We start from the raw sequence: 17,141 nt of genomic DNA, 5'->3' as shown, positions 1-17,141 counted from the left end.
ATGACCAGTGCAGCTTCTGTTACACTTCCAGCGCGGGCATTTATCGGCAACCAAGTGCTACTAAGATGTGCTGCGGGGCGAGGGGATCGAGATTGCGCAAGCTTGCGCCAGCCACCGATTACTGGATTGCTAATGAATGCTTTTATTGGCCTCCATTTTCGGTACTACAGTAAAACTTGCAATGATATATTGCGCTACATATACAACTCGCCATTGCCGCATCACTCCCATGTCGCCGCTTCCATTCCGAGACGTCGTGCTGTAACCCACTCTTTGCCATCCCTCTGGCCGGTGCATGCAGTTTAGCCCCCTTCTTTTGGCGGACCTCGCTCTAATTATCGGTTGCATCCCTTGAAGCCACCTTGGATCATACTTGAGACTTTCCGATGCGTAACCCCAATAAATTACCAAAAAAACCCAGACAAAATATTCCTCGCACGATTCACAGTTTAAGATTGCGCAGAAGCTCTTCTAGGGCTCATGTGCTGCTAAGAATTGCAGTGTTGAGGAATTGATGCGAATGACTGAAAGATTGTGTCGCTGAGGAATTGTCAGCTTGCCCACCACCGGAATGATTCTGCCCAAGGCGTTCGGTAACCGTTTGCATATTAATCCGGTGCTCAGGAGTAGGCTCGAGGCAAAGGAGAAGAATTTCCTCGATAGGCTGAGCCGCTGGAAGAGCAAACGGCGGCACGGAACCTCCAATAGCTCCGTGGACGGCGAATTCGTTTTTAATGGTGCCATATGGTCGCGTATTGCGGAGTATCTAAAACACGGCCGTCGGCCCCAAGTCTCGAACATGCATTCAGTCCAGTTATTCGTACCTCCATGGCTGTACATCCGAATGCCCAGACGTCAGTTCTTTTGTCTCGAAATGGCTCCTCCTTGTGGCACACTTCTGGCGCTATGTATCGCAATGTCCCAGCCAGGCTCGACGGGTTGATATGGGTTGACGTGTCCCATATAATAAACGAAAGTCCAAAATCACACAACTGCGGCGTTCTCTCATCACTCACGACGACGTTTTGCTAGCGATGAATGCGGATTCATGAGAATCATCTCCATTTACAACATAGGAATAACTCACGGGCTTCATATCGGCATGCACTATCTCCTTCGAATGAAGATACTCCAGACCATGAGCTATTCCGCAAACCTAAAATGCCACCCCCATGCAGATAAGTAGTGATTCACAACGCGCAAGTTAGATTCATGTACCAGGGCTCGGCGATCAGCTTCAGGACAGCGCCTTAGAAAAGCTTCAACGTCCCCTTCACCGCACCAGTTTGACACCAAGCTCGGACATAAATTTTGCTTGCTTTCGAGGTACGATATCCAACCGTGAAGCTGAACTACGTGTGTATGCGCCAACTCACACCACACTTTCATTTCACGAACTAGGCGCTTGAATTGGGAGTAAATGGCGGCGAAATGTCCATCATGCCTGGGTCAACTTACTCTAAGGAATTCGGGACGCGAAACATCGCTCTCGATATCCTTGAAAGCCTTGATGCAAACCTTGGTCTAGAGAGAGGGGGGAGGACATGAGCATGAACAACAATGCGGAGCGCGCGCGAAGAGATACGAGCCGTGTTGTAGACTCCCTTGTATATTACCCCAAATGACCCTTGTTTTGGGGTACGCTGAATGGTTCCGATATCGATTATTCCGTCGAGGTTCCGATCATCAACTTGCTCCAGCTTCTGCACGATGGTTCGTCGTAAGGATTCCACTTCATCGGGCGACATTCTTGTGAGGCGAAAAAGAGGGGGTACCGTGCCGCATATGAGGGAACAGCATATTCTTTATCTCGTAAGGTCAGCGGTCACTGCTAGGGCCCCTGGCTCGATTCGGAAACATTGACAAATAGCCGATCCAAAACCAATATAATTAGGACCATTCTCCTGGAAGCTGCTTACGCAGCATGGGTGAACGTGTTTTTCTCATTGGTCTTCGACCTCCCAAATAAGTTTAGTATGAGTCTAGAGCTTACAGCTCACAAAGACCTCCCCAAACATCGCTGGATCAACTATGGCACACAACCCTACCACTGACCCACACAATCTGGAGGGGAGGATCACGTTTGATCGGGGGCATAACCCAGACCCACCGGCCTCCGATTGTGATGCAGTAAGAATGATGCGGTCACTTTGGTTGGATTTCGCTCATCTAGTGTCATGGTTAGGGCGAGGCGCTGGACCAGAACAATGTTCTCATAGAAGTCCTACACGAGGTCGATCTCTTTGAGGAGGACTCGGAGGTGGAGGGTCGTTTCTTTCAGGTTTGCGGTCGATTCGTTGGCATCGGCGAGCTGCTGAATCTTCGTTCGTAATAGCGCGTAGAGCGTCAATTGAAAATGCTTCGTGGTCTAGCTCATGTCAACGTTGCTGAATTCCAAGGATGGATGGTGATGCTTGAAGATGAATCTTGGCTTCGCGCGAAAGCAGTCCATGCAGGATGTGAGGGAGGGAAAGTCATGGCCTACCTCAGCATCAATGCCAATGCGGATCGCCGGGACTTGGTGAGTTCTGCCATCGGCGCTCTCAGTGTGTGCCAGTTATCCCGAGCCCACCCATAGGTTGTTGGTGTTTCTCGAGGGCTTTCATATCTTCATTCTAAGGGAATAGTCCATGGGAATCTCAATCCGGTTCGCGTGCTTTGAACCGCTCATTGCGAAACCTCATGATAAAGTTTCTCCCAGAGCAACGTGCACATCGACTATGACGTCCAAAGGCGTCCTGTCCCCCGAATCAGCGGCTTCGAATCTTCGTACACGATCACAGATGATGATTCCGTCAACCTTAAAATGGAGGGCGCGTGCTCTGCACCCTTGAGATACATTGCCCCAGAAGTTATGGCGCAGCTCGGATTTCTGTGTGGCCAGAAAGGTGACGTTTGGTCCTTCGGATGTACATCGTCACAGGTATTCCACGCTTTCTATGTACCGACTGACAATTGAGATCTCGCTTTTTTCAGATGCTCCTTGGCAAACGCCCTTACGGAGGTATCCGGAATGATTACCACATTCCATCGGTAGTCGCGAGACACGTGGACCCCTATGTGTGGGACTCTGCGGATCTTTTCCATGAGATGCTTCGGAGTTGCCTCGTGCATGACCCTTCTCTACGTGCCACCTCCAGTAACGTCGCCAAACGTTTAGAGTAAGTTGTAGGCCCCTTCGCTCATCATGCAGAGTGAAGCTGAAATTCGGTAGACGGGCCGTCACTCCGAAATCCGAGCCCCGGCTTCTCGAATTGAGTGAGCGCAGACATGAAGGGATCCATGATGATTTGAAGGAAGTCAAGCAGAAGTCCTCGGAGAAAGCTACCTCATCGCAAAGTCGGCCGGTTTCAGGCTTGTTCTCTGCCCCATTCACGTCCCCGTCGTTACGCAGTGCGGAACTCCTAGAGGAATTTGGTGGGGCCAGTCGACTTTCGGTCAAGCCTGTCCTGTGGAGAGAGGCCGGGTCCTCTCCTCTCCTTGCCAAGTTCCCTGCCAAGCCCCGTGGTGCTTCCGTACTGACGGAGCACACCTCTCATGCTACGGCTGCTGCAGAGCAGCCCCCGTCTCTAGCAGTCCCGCACGCCTATCAGGCACGAATCGACGAATCGACAGGTGCCTCTTACGATATGTCAAGTGCCCCTTACAATATGTCAAGTGCTCCTTACGATACCAGCACGTCGTATTATCCAGTACCCCCTTCGATTTATCCGATGAACCAGTATGACCCTCAATCCTCTGCAGCCATCCACCGGGTTCGTCCGGTACCCCCTTCGATTAATCCGATGAACCAGTATGACCCTCAATCCTCTGCAGCCATCCACGGAGTTCATGTGAGTTTAGTCAAAGTACTTTGGCACCTTCTCATTCCTTGCTGCAGTGGGGCACAGTTGAAGGCTCGGCGATTATGGACTCGTCAGGCTGCATCCAGATTCTGCCGTCTGAGTCGACAGAAACTCACTCTGAGCATGGCTCTATTCATCCACCTCTTATCACAGAACCAACGTCTTCCACCACGGCACCAAGAAACCCTGTAAACGTCAATCTGGTGCAGCGCGTTGTGGCGACCCATAGGGTCGATGATTACAATGTATTGATTGTTGGACATAAGTCTGCCATTCCTTCGACGGAATTGTTCTGGATCTTGAAGACAATCTTCGAGGATGCGGATGGTGATGGTCAAGCACACATCAGGGAGGGGGTTGTCAGATTTTTGGAAATATGGGTGTCGAGCAGACTCCTCGACGTTTCCCTCCATTCGGGGGTCATGTGTTTTGCGCATGAACACTTAGGCAACTCTCTGTTCTCTCGCCAACTTCAAGAGATTCAAGCCGCACTGCAAAGACCGGCACGGCGTCTTCCCACTGTAAGGTACCGAGCCGAAACATCGAGCGGATCCGCCATCACTGGTTCGTCCACTTCAAGCGGCCAACGGAAAACCAGGCAGAGGACCATCGTGGAAATTATGCCAAAAGATCTGACCGAGTTAGCAAGGGCTCTGCTCGAAGTGGAAATGGACAATTGGGGAGATCTTACCATGGCTTATGTTGTCAAGTCCCTGTCAGCAAGGCGGGACGAACAAATAACGCTGGATTCTAAGCCATTCTCTCCCTTGGCTGAAAAGGTAATTTGGGACTTTTCCGACAGCCCTAAACAGTCTGAGAGCCATTCTGCATTCAGATACAAGACTGGGTGAATGAAGAGTGCCTGAATAAACGCTACTCGGCTCGGCAGAAGGCCTTCCAATTGTTCTACCTTCTGGCATGTGTAAGTTGCTCCCCCTCCAAATATTTTCGTGGTATGAGAATCCCCTAATATTTTTCTGAGCAGGAATGCGAAAAGCTAGGGAATCTTGCAAGTTCCCAGGCCATCGCCTGTGCTCTTCGTGGGGAATACATTCGGAAATTTAATTTTATTCGGGGTCCTGCTGAGAAGTCAGCAGGAGGCTCAGAAATGCTTCGTGAGGCACTGCAACGCCTTTCCGAACCCCCCGAACCCCCCGACACAGTCCCGGCAAAAGTTCCTCCGTTAGGTTTGTCAGCAACTCCCCTCTAGTACCACAGGCTAAAAGACCATCTAGACCACCGATTGCGACGACTTGTACCGGTGTTCCACGCCATCCGGGATGATGTTGCCACGATCAACTGGGAGGCTTGCAAGTTGTTTTATCAAAATTTGAAGCAGGTGCTTCAACAGCCCCTTCTCGCTTCTCCGGAAACCAATGTCCCTGAGTTTTATCATGAATTTCTTCGCGAAAGGATGTACGAAGCGTCCTCGAATCGTTCTAACCACCAGGATCTCAGTGAACGCCTCTCCACAAATGAAGCCCGCGAGGTGCTGCAGATGCAAGTTGGGGCTGGATTCGGATTCTGACAACCGAGTTATGGTGCCTCACTACGTTATCCCTAATTTCACTGCTCAAATTAATTTGTTCGCACATGGTCTCAGCTTGATCCGAGATGGAAACTAATTTCTGAATTCCAGTTCATGATGTTGTAGGTGTTCTCCATTTCGTCTCACTACGTCTCTCTATCTTAATTTTAGAGTTCTGGGCTTCCTTCCCATTTCTCTCATTGCGTCCTGAATAGCTTGGTCCTTGTGTGACTCTGCGTGCTGTGGAGCCCTATTTGTAACTAAGTTTTTTCGAGCATCCACGGAACTGCGCCAAGGTAAAGCCGTGCGTTGGCCGCGTCCTGAATTGGTTGAACACGAGGGGCAGTTAAAGTCACAAAACACATACGCATCCATACACAGTATCCAGACGTCGAATAGGAACCAACACGATGAACCTTCTTTATTACTATTACGCGAAAATCGACGCACGAATACATTCCGCAAAGTGAATAGTGGATGGGTCATGAGGCGTATACAGATGTTTTTCTCCACAAGTGGTATCTCATGTACCAAGCCTAGTCCCTCGGTAAGCAAGCAAAGGATATCTCATACGACCGATGCATAACTCACGATGGCTGATGGCTGAATGGATTAATGCTTAGAGTTTAGGTCCGAGTCCCCCCAACACTCCTCCATTGGAATTTTTTTTTGCTTCTAATGTCTCAGGATAATTACGAGGAGTCGTGCCCTAGGATGTTACGTAGAATACCCTTCAAAGTTACTGTCAGGGTTGCAGGATCCAGCCGAGATGACAAAGCTGACTCGAGAGAGCTAGCAGCGATGGCATGCACTCGGACCTACGTGGCACTCTAGCCAGAAAGAAGGATTGACGTGTTCGATCTCGGGAGCGACCCAAACCCCTCATTTATCCTTGTGATGGAGTATGCATAATGCGCGATTTGTTTCCCTCATATTTAAGGCGAAGAGTCGTACGCGAAGTTCAACTCTCAGAGCCGGTGGTGCAAGCACTTTGTTCAGGTTTGTGGTTCAATCGGGCAAGCAGTACGTCAGCTGAATCTTCCTCGGCACGTAACAGCGCATTGGTGAGGCCTATTGTAAATGCTTCGCGTTGTGGCTTTGCTCAAGGATCATGGATGGCGGAGGATGAAACTTGACATCATGCGAAAGTTTATTATACCAGTCGCGGGGAAGGGGATGTTACTACGGCCGGCCTCTTTCAGCGGTAATGCACATGCGGATTGTCTGAACTTGATGGGTTCATCGGTGCCTCAGTTTTGCTTATAGTTTGCATTCTTTGGTGTGTATGACGTTATTACGAAACCCCACGTTAGAGATTTTTCTAGGGCAACGTCACTCACATCGATTATGACGTCGATAACAGGCATCCCGTTCCTCGGATCAGTGGCGCTTTGATTACTTGTATATGGAATCTCAGGCATTTTCAAACGCACTAGAGAGCCACTGTACCGAAGACAAACAAGTCCACACATATTGCGTCCGCAGTCGCGAAACATGTTTCTCCCTATTCGTGGGACTCTACAGACCTTTCCATGAGGTGCTTCCTAAATGCAGCAATATCTACTATCAAACGCCTCTTCGTTCATGTGAGCAAGGGTGATGATATATCTGTGCTACATTGATATCTCCCATTACACAATGAGCCCTCCAGTCCAGGATGATGTACTGTGCCAGCCGCTCCGACGTATGCATTTCCATCCCCTTCCCTCGACGACCTCGCTCTAATTTTGGCAACACTCCTGGTAGTCGCCTTGGATTGTAACTTAGAGTAGAGATTCACCGGCGTGTAAACGTAATCGACCCCCCAGACAATGTGTGTCCGCACTTCTGATCCGTGTACCCACAGCGCAAGATCGAGCAAACAGACCTCGCTCATGTGGTACTGAGAATTGCAGCGCTGGGAAATCGAAGTGTATGACTGAAAGATTGTGTTCGCTACGAAATTGTCAGAGTGGATGCATTCTGCTTCAGGCATTTTATGACGTCTCCCATATTGATTCGACCCTCAGGATCAAGATCGAAGCAGCGGACAAGAGTCTCCTCGGTAGGCTGGGTTGCTGAAGGATTAAACGGCAGTATCGTCCCGATAACTTTGAAAACGGCGAGGTCGTTCCTAATCGTGGGATATGGTGGCTCGCTGCGAAGGATCTGGGCATAACTGTCGGTCGGCTGCTAGCCTCAAACATGCTTTCAAAATTGGAGTTCATACCTCCATAGCTGTACATCCGAATGCCCAGACGTCGGTTTTTTTGTTTCGAAAAGGCTCCTCAGACTCAAACACTTCTGGCGCTACGTATCGCGCTGTTCCGAGTAGACTCGATGCATGGATGTATGTTGACGTGTCCGATACAATGAACGAAAGTCCAAAATCGCACAACTGCGGGGTTCTCCCACCACTTACGACCACATTGTCCTAACGGTGAGTTCGTATCCATAAGAAGTTGCTGATCATACCGACGTGTAACATGAAAACGACTCACGGGCTTCATATCGCCATGCACAATTTCCTCCGAATGAAGATATTCCAGACCATGAGCTATTCCGCAAACCTAAAATGCCAACCCCACGCCAATGAGTAATGATTCACAGGGTGCTTGAGAAGGAGGATTTATATACCAGGGCCTCGCGATCAGCGTGAGGACTGCGTTTTAGAAATGTTGTAACATCCCCTTCGTCGCACCAGTCTGACACCAAACTCGGGCATAAATTTTCCGGGCTCTCGACATAAGGTATCCAACCGTGAAGCCAAACCACATGTTCGTGCGTCAACTTGCGCCACACTGTCATTTCACGGGCCAGTCGCTTGGATTACGAGTGAATGACAGTGAAATGACCATCACGTCCCAGCCAACTTACTTTAAGGAAGGCGCTGTCAGCATGGTCAATATCGATATTCTTGAATGCCTTGATGCAAACCACACTCTAGAGATAGGGGGAAGCCACGAAAGCATGAACGATGATTTCGAAGCGCTCGCGAAGAGACACGAACTCCGTTGTACAAACCCCTGAATATTACTCCAAACCCTCCCCATTTTTGGGTCCACCGAATATTTTTGATTTTTCCGTCAAGGTTCCGAGAGTCAACTTGCTCCAGCCTCTGGATGACAGCTTGTCGTGAGGATTCCGCTTGGTTGCTGAGGGACATGGCTTCCACACTCTGCGTGAGGTGAAGGGGATAGTGCTGTGCCGTGTGTGGGGGAATAGAATATTCTTATCTTGTAAGGCCAGAGGTCACAGGTCAATAGAGCTCGATTCAGTTCAATACATAATGCATGTGGGTCTGTATAACGAGACTCTTACCAAATGGCCCCAAGTGCCCGAATCTGAAATATCATGAACGTGTCCTCCGTCATAGTTGGTCTTGACCTCCCAAATAAGTTTCAAATGCATATTTCGGATCCAACGCCAACGAATTGTAGCTCACATAAGGGCTGCTCCGAAATATACTACTTTCTTCCAGACTACATCTCGCTCTTGTGCCATTCCTCCACATTGTATGCCGGCAAAGATGTCGGACATGATATCCAGATTGACTATGGTACGCGACTCTACTGCTGACCCACACAATCTGCAAGGCACGATCGAGTTCATTCCCAGGAGTGAGCTAGACCCGACCATCCATGGGGTAAGAATAATGTGGTCACTTCGGTCGAGTTTCCCTCAGAGTCTTGTGTCACGTTTAGGGGGAAGCGCTGGACCAGAACGACGTTCTCATCGAAGTCTTGCACGAGGTCGATCTCTTTAAGGAGGACTCGAAGGAGGCGGAGGAGCGCTTTTTTCAGGTTTGCGGTTAAGTCGTTGGCATCGGTGAGCCAGCTGAATCTTCTTTTGTAATAGCGCGTTGGGCATCAATTAGAAATGCTTCGCGGTTTACATCACCCCAACATTGCTCGATTTCAAGGATGGATGGTGAAGCTCGAAGATGAATCTTGGCTTCGCGCGAAAGCTGTCCATGCGGGTTGTGAAGGAGGGAGAGTCATGGCTTATCTCAACGCCAATTCAGATGCAGATCGTCGGAACTTGGTGGGTTTTGTCATCGGTGCCCTCCGCATGTGCCCGGCCATCCTAAGCTCGCCCTTCTTTAGGTTCTTGGAGTTTGTCGAGGGCTTTCATATCTTCATTCTAACAAAATCGTTCATGGTAATCTCAATCCGGTTCGTACGATCTGACTAGCTCATTGCAAAACCGCACGGTAAAGAATCTCTCAGAGCAACGTCCATGTCGACCACAATGCCGGTGACAGGCAACCCGTTCCTCGAATTAGCGGGTTTGAATCCTCTTACGTCGTCACCAATGATCTCGCCAACCTTAAAATGGAAGACACACACTATGCGCCCTTAAGATACACCCCCCCAGAAGTCCTGGCGCAGCCGGGAGTTCTGTGCAGCCAGGAAGGTGACATTTGGTCTTTCGGATGTACATCGTCACAGGTATTGCATGCTTTCTATGTACCGACTGGCAATTGGGATTTCACCTATTTCAGATGCTCCTTGGAAAACGCCCTTACGAGAGTATCCGAAATGATTACCACATTCCATCGGTAGTCGCGAGACATGTGGACCCCTATGCGTGGGACTCTGTGGATTCTTTCTATGAGGTACTTCGGAGTTGCCTCGTGCATGACCCTTCTCGACGTACCACCTCCAGTGACATCGCCAAACGTTTAGAGTAAGCCGTAGGCCCCTTCCTTCATCGTTTAGAGTGAACCTGGAATTCGGTACTAGATTGGTCGTCGCTCCTCCAGAATACGAACCCCAGCCTCTCGAAGTGAATGAACGCAATCTGACGGATAGATTCCAAATTGGAGATAGAACTGGAGATGACTATACGGTTGCAGGCGCGTTCCCTGGCCACATGGAAGACATTCAACAACAGCTTTCCTGTAATACACTGCCCTTTCCCTCTAATCTCCCTCATGCTGCCCGACCAGGTAGGTTCGGGCCACGCTCGCTTGTCCCTCAGCCGGAGGAAGCAAGCAGTAGCAAACGGGACAACTCACCTCTTCATGGCGAAAACCGACCTCATGGTGACAATACTCATTCCACTACGGCGGCTACTAGTATTGCTTCTGGGCTTTTCAATCGACCACCTCCACGCCAGCTTTGTGTTAGGCACAAAGGAATGGGTGGCGAAGGGGTGAATCTGAAGCTTCAAAAGGTGAGGGTTTGTTGATTCTTGAATCGAGTGGGGGGTTAAGTGCTCACTGGAATGCCTTGCTTATGGAAAATTTTGCAACCGCCTTGCTGCTTAACGGACAGTTTCTTGATGCCCTGCCTGTCTCGGAGCGGGAAACCGTCAGTACCTTATGGTCCATGTTCAGTTCTTTGACCCACGCACACCGGGAGATCATCCTACAGGGGTTACTCACCATATGTTGCTCAAGTCAACTCTCTCTTCTTAACGAACAAGTTCCGCAATTACTTTGTATCGACCCATTTCTCGCTTTTCCACGAGAGGTCTCTTTACAAGTGCTGAAGTATCTTGACGCCACTTCACTCACACGCGCTGCCCGGGTGTCGAAACTCTGGAAATCTATTGCGTATGACGACATTTTGTGGAGAAACATGTGCGAACAACAGACCTGCAAACGGTGCGGTTGGGGACTACCTTTGCTCGAGAGAAAGCGACTCAAGTCGTGGAAAATACAAGCCTCAAGTTCGCCCTCTCCCGGGTTCGAAAAGTGTCAGTCTTGTGGTGGAGATGGGCCGGCGTCAGATGGTTCGCCTTCAACCAAACGATGCAAACTATCTGAGTCTCCAGATCTCGCGCCACAATCGAGCCCAGCAGCGTGCATCTCCGCTATCCAAGACACTCCGAAAAGACCCTGGAAGGAGGTGTATAGCGAGCGGGAAAAAGTTTGGCGTCACTTCGCGTGGACCCTAAAGGGGCACACGAATGGCGTTATGTGTCTGCAGTACAGCGAAACGCTCAACCATCCAAATTTCCCAATCCTGATGACGGGATCGTTCGATCGGACTGTTCGCATATGGGATGTAGAGACGGGTCGAGAGATCGGATGTCTTCGTGGTCATCAAAGGGCGATTCGCGCGTTACAGTTTGACGAAGTGAAACTCATCACCGGATCCATGGATAAGACGCTGAAAATCTGGAACTGGCGAACCGGAGAATGCATACGCACCCTTGAAGGGCATGGGGAGGGGGTTACCTGCCTGACTTTCGATAATGATGTGCTTGTGAGCGGGAGTGTTAATGCTACAGTGAGAATTTGGGATTTCCGAACCGAAGGGTCCCATACCTTTCATGGACATCGGGACTGGATTAATGCCGTTGTGCTTTGGGATGGGAAATCTGCTCCAACCCCTGGCGATCAGTGCGATGTGCCCGATATCGATTCGAAGAAATTGCTTTTTAGTGCTTCGGATGATAGAACCATCCGCTTATGGGACCTGTCGACGGGGGAATGCATTAGGGAATTTACCGGTCATATGGCGCAAGTGCAATGTATCAAACTCGCATATGTTGACGACGACGGTGGGTCCGAGAGCGGATCGATTAGCAGTCTTCATCTTGGCCCTCCCGTTACCCGCCCTGTTACTCATTGGGAGGAAAGGGCCGCAGCGCATCTGAACGAGGGGGGATCTGCATCCCCTACCTCCACTACTGTCGGGGAACACATTTCCCCACGGAAACGTGGCCCCTATGCTGTTCTGATGTCGGGAAGCTTGGACAACACGATGAAGATGTGGGACATAGAGTCCGCAACCTGCCTGAAAACATATTTTGGGCATACCGAGGGCTTGTGGGCTGTTGATGTAGATAGGAGACATCTAGTATCGGCTAGTCATGATCGAACAATCAAAGTGGGTTTCAAATGCTTATTCGATACCATTCAGAACTAACGCGAATATCCTCTCTGACGATACAATAGATCTGGGATCGCAAAGAGGCGCTATGCAAGCATACTCTTGTTGGGCATCAAGCTGCTGTAACGTGTCTTAAACTCACCGATGATAAAATCTTTTCTGGTAGCGATGATGGAGACATCAGAATCTGGTGTTTCGCCCCCGAAGCTGAAGGTTCCTGACTGGCAATAGCTAGGTGCTATAACCCTGGCTTGAATTTGGTCCTTTCCATCCCCCCCCGTTTCCCCATGGAATAATTTTGCTAGCGCCAATCCCCCCTCCTAAGCATTGTGATACCATACATCCTGATCTGGCCTGATCTTTGGGAAGTCGTAACATAATTTTGATGGAGGGATGGGTGGTAGGCAGGTGGGACTCCTTCCCAGTTGCTCACTCCGAGGTTTAGTTGGTGGGATCTGCCATCGGTGCCTTCAGCATGTACTGGCCATCCTAAGCTCCTTCTTTAGGTTCTTGGAGTGTGTCGAGGGCTTTCATATCTGCATTCTAACGAGATCGTTCATGGTAATCTTAATCCGGTTCGTATGATCTGACCAGCTCATTGCAAAAACGCATGGTAAAGAATCTCTCAGAGCAACGTCCACGTCGACTACAATGTCGGTGACAGGCAACCCGTTCCTCGAATCGGCGGGGAATCCTCACCAATGATTTCGTCAACCTTAAGATGGAAGACGCACACTATGCGCCCTTAAGATACACCCCTCCAGAAGTTCTGGCGCAGCCCGGGGTTCTTCCTTCGGGTGTACATCGTCACAGGTATTCCGCGCTTTCTATGTACCGACTGGTAATTGGGATCTCGCCTATTTCCTTGGAAAACGCCCTTACGAGAGTATCCGAAATGATTACCACATCCATTGGTAGTTGCGAGATATATATGTGGACCCACTAAATATTGACCCGTTTGACCACCTTCATCCCCGTGAGAACCAATTCAATCGTGGGGTATGCATGTCCCCGAAACGGGCTCTCGGCCAAAGCCGGGCCAGCCGTTTCATTCACAAACCGTGAACGTCGTTGTAGGTAAGGCGCGTCGATCGACGTCCTCAACATCAGGATAACCGTACGTTGCACTACAGACCCGTCCTCTACTCCTTGGGTGTCCTACTTCCTATTTATTGCCATAAGTGGCATATTCGGTAAGCTCGAAATCCGTCATTGGCATCATTCCCAGCCCTGCACCTAACAGAACGCACTACGTTCACCTCCAATCTCGTTATAGATATCATTAAAAAGGACCACTCTTTGTATTTAACTGAAATCCACTGGAGGTGCTTAGCGCGTTGCTAGTGCACCACGGTTAACAACAGGGATCCCCCCAATCAACCCAGCCCTCTGAGTACACCGTCTACATAGAGTAACGGTTTCTCCAGGCCGTTCTGTATATTCTGCGCGAGGATTTGGGGCTTGTCCGTGGAGACACCTGCAGAGGGCCGGAGGTTGCACCTAGCACCGCTGGTACTCACGGTTGTTTGGTTCGTCTGGGCCACCCGCCGCAAAAACCGATCCCCCGCTCCGATTTCGTGCCATACATCGACAGCTATACACCTTCCTAGGCCCCCATCAAAATCTTTTACCCAAACGGTCGCACCGACACGCAATTCCCCTCCCTGCTTGCTTGCACACCGACCCTCAGATCTCGCTGTTTGTGCTTATACACCCTAAAACGCTCTGTGTGTCGTCTTTTGTTATCGAACGGGTGCAAAAGATCTCAGCGAGCAGAACTGTTGGGTGTTCGCCACGATCCTCTACACCCTCGTATTACGCGCTATCCCCTTGTCCAATCCGTATCAGTGGGACCGTATTCATATTCGCTGTCCACTGTCCAGTCGTATCATACACACACCTTCCTAGGCCCCCATCAGAACATCTTACCCAAATGGTGTATTGCATTACGCACTGACACGCGATTCCCCTCCCTGCTTGCTTGCGCACTGACCCTCAGATCTCGCCATCTGCGCTCATACATCCCTAAAACGGCGACAAACGCTGTGTGCATTGTCTTTTGTCATCAAAAGATCTCAGAATTGTTGGGTGTTCGCCACGATCCTCTACACTCTCGTATCGCGCACTATCCTCTTGTCCAATCCGTATCAGTGGGACCGTATTCATATCCGCTGTCCAGCAACCATGCACCCCTCAATTGGCGCTAAAGCGATGTCAGAAACGGCACAGTTGGGCTGGGACTTCAACCCGATGTGTGCCCTCGCCACTGCCTGCCGCTGAATATCCAATACCCAAAGACCTTTATAAGACCAGTGCCCGTGCTATACATATATTCCTCAGCGCCGAGCGAGCACCAGTAATCACCCTTCTTCGCCGCAAATCGCCCTGTTTGGTGTCCGTTCCTATTGGTATGTACTACAGCTACACACATGAATATGCAGCTGAGTGCATGTCTCTCTTACAGGTTGGCTACCGGCGTAACTCGGCCGATATACCCACACTTGTTGGGGGAGACCTATCCTGTTCTGCTCCTTTGACCCGAACCCATTAGTTTCTTTAGCAGCTACTCCCATGCCGAGGCATAAGCCTGTAATTCCACCCCTTACTACTTTGCCTGTGAAAAAATATCAGCCATATAATTTAAAAAGACCTAAAAAATATGCCGATTTCCTTGGCCCCCAATCCGCACCTGAATCCGAACCCTCAACGTCCAAAAAGAAAGGACATAAGCACGTCCCAGCCGCTGAAGTCCCTATTTCCCAGGTGTCACAACGTGTTGAGATAGCAAACGCCAGCAGCACCGTGATGATGCAACGCTGGGGGCCTGGCATTGAGCCTACGCATTGGTGGCAGGTGCCAAATCGCCACAATCACGTAGGAAATGCAATGTCAATGGATGCCAGCAATGTTTTGACTCCCCCTTCAACGCCAGCTCTAAAAAAGGAATCACCAATATGGGAAGCATCCCCTCAGGGTTGGCTGGAAAATATCGCAGAGCCCACTCCTTCGGGCCCAGACACTGCTCTGTCCCCTACACTGTTGCGGTCAGCTTCCCGAAAGCGGGCCAAGAGAGCATTACGAAATCCACAAAAGCAAGTTGCATGGCTCCATTGGTGCCACAATGTAATACACAAAGCGGTGGAAATCTATCTAGGTCTAGAGGCGAAGAAGGCAGGATGCGTGCCCCTTGCCGCCCCCAGCGAGACATCGTATGATAGAAACGGAAAACTGCAAACACCAGCAGCATCGCTGTGCTCCCACTGCAATACATCTTTCCAGTTTCATTCACTCATGACGATCACATTCTCAGGTACGTTTGCGTTCTGACCTCCCTTAGCAGTGTCCCAATGACCCCGAGCCAGGTGCCACACGGTGGACGTTCGAATATTGCAAATGTCCGTCCAATACTCTCCCGCTTAGCATCATCCAGTCTGGCTACTTTCCAGGGTCACCTGTAACGCCCCAAGTTGCCTTTCATTTCAACGTCCTTTTGCTGTATTCAGCTTTGCATGTGGACTTGTACACCCCGATTGCCTCCTTTCATGCCGCTTTGTTTGCCATGTTACGAGAGAACGGTTACGAATTCACCCACAACGTAAGATCTATTTGTTGCATGTCGGGAATTGGCACCTTCATGATCCGGCACGCATATAGGACCCCTTTCTGCAGTCGTTTAGCGAGGCGATAACATGGTTTCAAGCCCTACATGACTCGGTAGAGGTTGAAACGGAGAGAGAGTTTCTCCTACCCACATCCCCTGCGGCACCCGATGCACCGCTATGTTGTTCCGCGCCAGTCGAGTCCGCTGCGTTTACCCATGTTGCTCCTGCCCACAACGGCGATCCATCGGTCACTGCATCCCATGGCGTGATGACCGTTAACCACGGCATCCCAACCTCCATAGGGACGTCACCGGACCTTCCATCGATGGTCCATGAGCAAACAAAGCTGATTCGCAACCCATCCGACAGCAGCGCAAGTCCATACCTCCGCACGAGATGCCCGCAATGTTTTGGAGGCTCGATGTGGGGCAATTCAGCCAACAAGTTAGTCCTCTCATACATATGCTTCGGGAACAGGTATACTAAGCGATTCCCTAGATATCCTGATGTCATCATCGCCATGGATGGTAATATGCAACATAAGCAATACATGTTCGTTGGAGGAGAGATGATTCTTCCCTGGAATGAAACTTGCACATTCCTCACCGATGCCGAAATCGAGGAAGCTGCCCGCCATATCTCTGATGCACGAGCTGCATCTAGAGGCTGTTCGGAAGTATCTCGTCCCTCATCCCTTGTACCAGATGGTGCTATTGATGAATGCGAAGAATCACACAGAGCCACAAAATGTGGAAAGCAGTCAGCCTCAAAAACGGATACCTTCCGTTCGAAGGGCCTGATGGCAACCATATGCCGTCATGACATCCCCCTTTTCCTCTGCGATGTATGCACTCTGGGTGAACAGCAGCACTTTTCGATTGCCATGCTCCTTGCACTTAGCCGCCAACTACCCTCAAATGCCACTATTGGATTAATGTATGATGTTGGGTGTGTTCTTGATCGATCGATTGCCAAGGTATGGCCTCGCATGGTCTGCAACTACAACCTCTGATATTTGAACAAAGTACAATCTTATCCCCGAAATCGCTCCTAGATTGAGCATCGCCATTTCAGTCTTCCATGCCTACGCACATCAATTCTGTTGTCAAATCACATTTCACCCCTGGAAATGAAATGGGTTCGGAAAGTCAAACAGGGAAGGAAATGAGCGATTATGGTCCTTGATTGTTGATACAATTGCGCCTGAATGCATAATGAGTGTGAGTCCCAACACTGTTCGGTTGACAACCCTCTCTTATGCAATGTTGTCCCAAAACTATAGCCGGCAAAACGAATCACAACTATCGACAACAAAATCAAGATGATCGCATGCCGTGGCCGA

At 50.0% G+C, this 17,141-nt stretch overlaps 7 protein-coding genes across 7 annotated transcripts; 5 read left to right on the top strand and 2 right to left on the bottom strand.

The window, feature by feature from the left end:
* Positions 1 to 193: 193 nt before the first annotated feature.
* Positions 194 to 1,822, bottom strand: EI90DRAFT_3085179 (kinase-like domain-containing protein). Its single transcript, XM_039062119.1, has 6 exons — positions 1,602 to 1,822; positions 1,459 to 1,524; positions 1,219 to 1,404; positions 1,088 to 1,156; positions 825 to 1,028; positions 194 to 766 (listed from the first exon to the last, which is right to left on the bottom strand). Exons 1-6 carry the CDS (start codon positions 1,746 to 1,748, stop codon positions 479 to 481), a joined length of 960 nt encoding a protein of 319 aa, XP_038909470.1. The 5' UTR covers positions 1,749 to 1,822; the 3' UTR covers positions 194 to 478.
* Positions 1,823 to 2,021: 199 nt separating this feature from the next.
* On the top strand, positions 2,022 to 3,079 carry EI90DRAFT_3085175 (kinase-like domain-containing protein). Its single transcript, XM_039062118.1, has 5 exons — positions 2,022 to 2,130; positions 2,186 to 2,281; positions 2,336 to 2,521; positions 2,579 to 2,647; positions 2,702 to 3,079. Exons 1-5 carry the CDS (start codon positions 2,032 to 2,034, stop codon positions 2,957 to 2,959), a joined length of 708 nt encoding a protein of 235 aa, XP_038909469.1. The 5' UTR covers positions 2,022 to 2,031; the 3' UTR covers positions 2,960 to 3,079.
* A 4,009-nt stretch (positions 3,080 to 7,088) lies between these two features.
* Positions 7,089 to 8,224, bottom strand: EI90DRAFT_147867 (kinase-like domain-containing protein). Its single transcript, XM_039051826.1, has 4 exons — positions 7,990 to 8,224; positions 7,854 to 7,922; positions 7,583 to 7,786; positions 7,089 to 7,521 (listed from the first exon to the last, which is right to left on the bottom strand). Exons 1-4 carry the CDS (start codon positions 8,158 to 8,160, stop codon positions 7,309 to 7,311), a joined length of 657 nt encoding a protein of 218 aa, XP_038909468.1. The 5' UTR covers positions 8,161 to 8,224; the 3' UTR covers positions 7,089 to 7,308.
* Positions 8,225 to 9,081: 857 nt separating this feature from the next.
* EI90DRAFT_147762 (kinase-like domain-containing protein) lies at positions 9,082 to 10,244 on the top strand. The gene is made up of 4 exons (XM_039051824.1): positions 9,082 to 9,396; positions 9,459 to 9,527; positions 9,582 to 9,803; positions 9,857 to 10,244. The coding sequence occupies exons 1-4, from the start codon at positions 9,232 to 9,234 to the stop codon at positions 10,043 to 10,045; spliced, it is 645 nt and encodes a 214-aa protein (XP_038909467.1). The 5' UTR covers positions 9,082 to 9,231; the 3' UTR covers positions 10,046 to 10,244.
* EI90DRAFT_2943382 (WD40-repeat-containing domain protein) lies at positions 10,228 to 12,418 on the top strand (the record flags this gene model as incomplete). Its single annotated transcript, XM_039055293.1, has 3 exons — positions 10,228 to 10,530; positions 10,632 to 12,194; positions 12,263 to 12,418. The coding sequence occupies 3 exons, from the start codon at positions 10,228 to 10,230 to the stop codon at positions 12,416 to 12,418; spliced, it is 2,022 nt and encodes a 673-aa protein (XP_038909466.1).
* Positions 12,419 to 12,504: 86 nt separating this feature from the next.
* On the top strand, positions 12,505 to 13,034 carry EI90DRAFT_148177 (uncharacterized protein). The gene is made up of 2 exons (XM_039051831.1): positions 12,505 to 12,772; positions 12,829 to 13,034. Exons 1-2 carry the CDS (start codon positions 12,591 to 12,593, stop codon positions 12,944 to 12,946), a joined length of 300 nt encoding a protein of 99 aa, XP_038909465.1. The 5' UTR covers positions 12,505 to 12,590; the 3' UTR covers positions 12,947 to 13,034.
* Positions 13,035 to 16,496: 3,462 nt separating this feature from the next.
* Positions 16,497 to 16,932, top strand: EI90DRAFT_2839332 (uncharacterized protein; the record flags this gene model as incomplete). The annotated part of the gene is made up of 2 exons (XM_039053678.1): positions 16,497 to 16,775; positions 16,825 to 16,932. Coding segments are annotated over 2 exons (387 nt in total), but the record flags the coding sequence as incomplete, so codon positions are not given.
* Between the last annotated feature and the right edge of the window lie 209 nt (positions 16,933 to 17,141).

This window comes from Cantharellus anzutake (genome assembly GCF_015039405.1).
Source record: "Cantharellus anzutake strain C23 chromosome Unknown EI90scaffold_109, whole genome shotgun sequence".
NCBI classification, from domain to species: Eukaryota; Fungi; Basidiomycota; class Agaricomycetes; order Cantharellales; family Hydnaceae; genus Cantharellus; species Cantharellus anzutake.
The sequence above is the reverse complement of the archived record's forward strand: the minus strand, read 5'-3'. Positions and strand labels throughout refer to the sequence as shown.

What these genes read in the sequence shown, in the direction of transcription:
- EI90DRAFT_3085175 (XM_039062118.1), top strand. Translation starts at nt 2,032, where the DNA reads ATGGCACACAACCCTACCACTGACCCACACAATCTGGAGGGGAGGATC. An exon ending in TGGAGGGTCGTTTCTTTCAG is followed by an intron (nt 2,282 to 2,335) that starts GTTTGCGGTCGA and finishes CGTTCGTAATAG; the next exon opens with CGCGTAGAGCGTCAATTGAA. An exon ending in TCCATGGGAATCTCAATCCG is followed by an intron (nt 2,648 to 2,701) that starts GTTCGCGTGCTT and finishes AGTTTCTCCCAG; the next exon opens with AGCAACGTGCACATCGACTA.
- EI90DRAFT_147762 (XM_039051824.1), top strand. Translation starts at nt 9,232, where the DNA reads ATGCTTCGCGGTTTACATCACCCCAACATTGCTCGATTTCAAGGATGG. An exon ending in TTCATGGTAATCTCAATCCG is followed by an intron (nt 9,528 to 9,581) that starts GTTCGTACGATC and finishes AGAATCTCTCAG; the next exon opens with AGCAACGTCCATGTCGACCA. An exon ending in TCGGATGTACATCGTCACAG is followed by an intron (nt 9,804 to 9,856) that starts GTATTGCATGCT and finishes CACCTATTTCAG; the next exon opens with ATGCTCCTTGGAAAACGCCC.
- EI90DRAFT_3085179 (XM_039062119.1), bottom strand. Translation starts at nt 1,748, where the DNA reads ATGTCGCCCGATGAAGTGGAATCCTTACGACGAACCATCGTGCAGAAG. An exon ending in AAGCTGATCGCCGAGCCCTG is followed by an intron (nt 1,157 to 1,218) that starts GTACATGAATCT and finishes GTGGCATTTTAG; the next exon opens with GTTTGCGGAATAGCTCATGG. An exon ending in TGCATGCCGATATGAAGCCC is followed by an intron (nt 1,029 to 1,087) that starts GTGAGTTATTCC and finishes ATTCATCGCTAG; the next exon opens with CAAAACGTCGTCGTGAGTGA.
- EI90DRAFT_147867 (XM_039051826.1), bottom strand. Translation starts at nt 8,160, where the DNA reads ATGACAGTGTGGCGCAAGTTGACGCACGAACATGTGGTTTGGCTTCAC. An exon ending in ACGCTGATCGCGAGGCCCTG is followed by an intron (nt 7,923 to 7,989) that starts GTATATAAATCC and finishes TTGGCATTTTAG; the next exon opens with GTTTGCGGAATAGCTCATGG. An exon ending in TCGGATGTACAGCTATGGAG is followed by an intron (nt 7,522 to 7,582) that starts GTATGAACTCCA and finishes AGTTATGCCCAG; the next exon opens with ATCCTTCGCAGCGAGCCACC.
- EI90DRAFT_148177 (XM_039051831.1), top strand. Translation starts at nt 12,591, where the DNA reads ATGGGTGGTAGGCAGGTGGGACTCCTTCCCAGTTGCTCACTCCGAGGT. An exon ending in TTCATGGTAATCTTAATCCG is followed by an intron (nt 12,773 to 12,828) that starts GTTCGTATGATC and finishes AATCTCTCAGAG; the next exon opens with CAACGTCCACGTCGACTACA.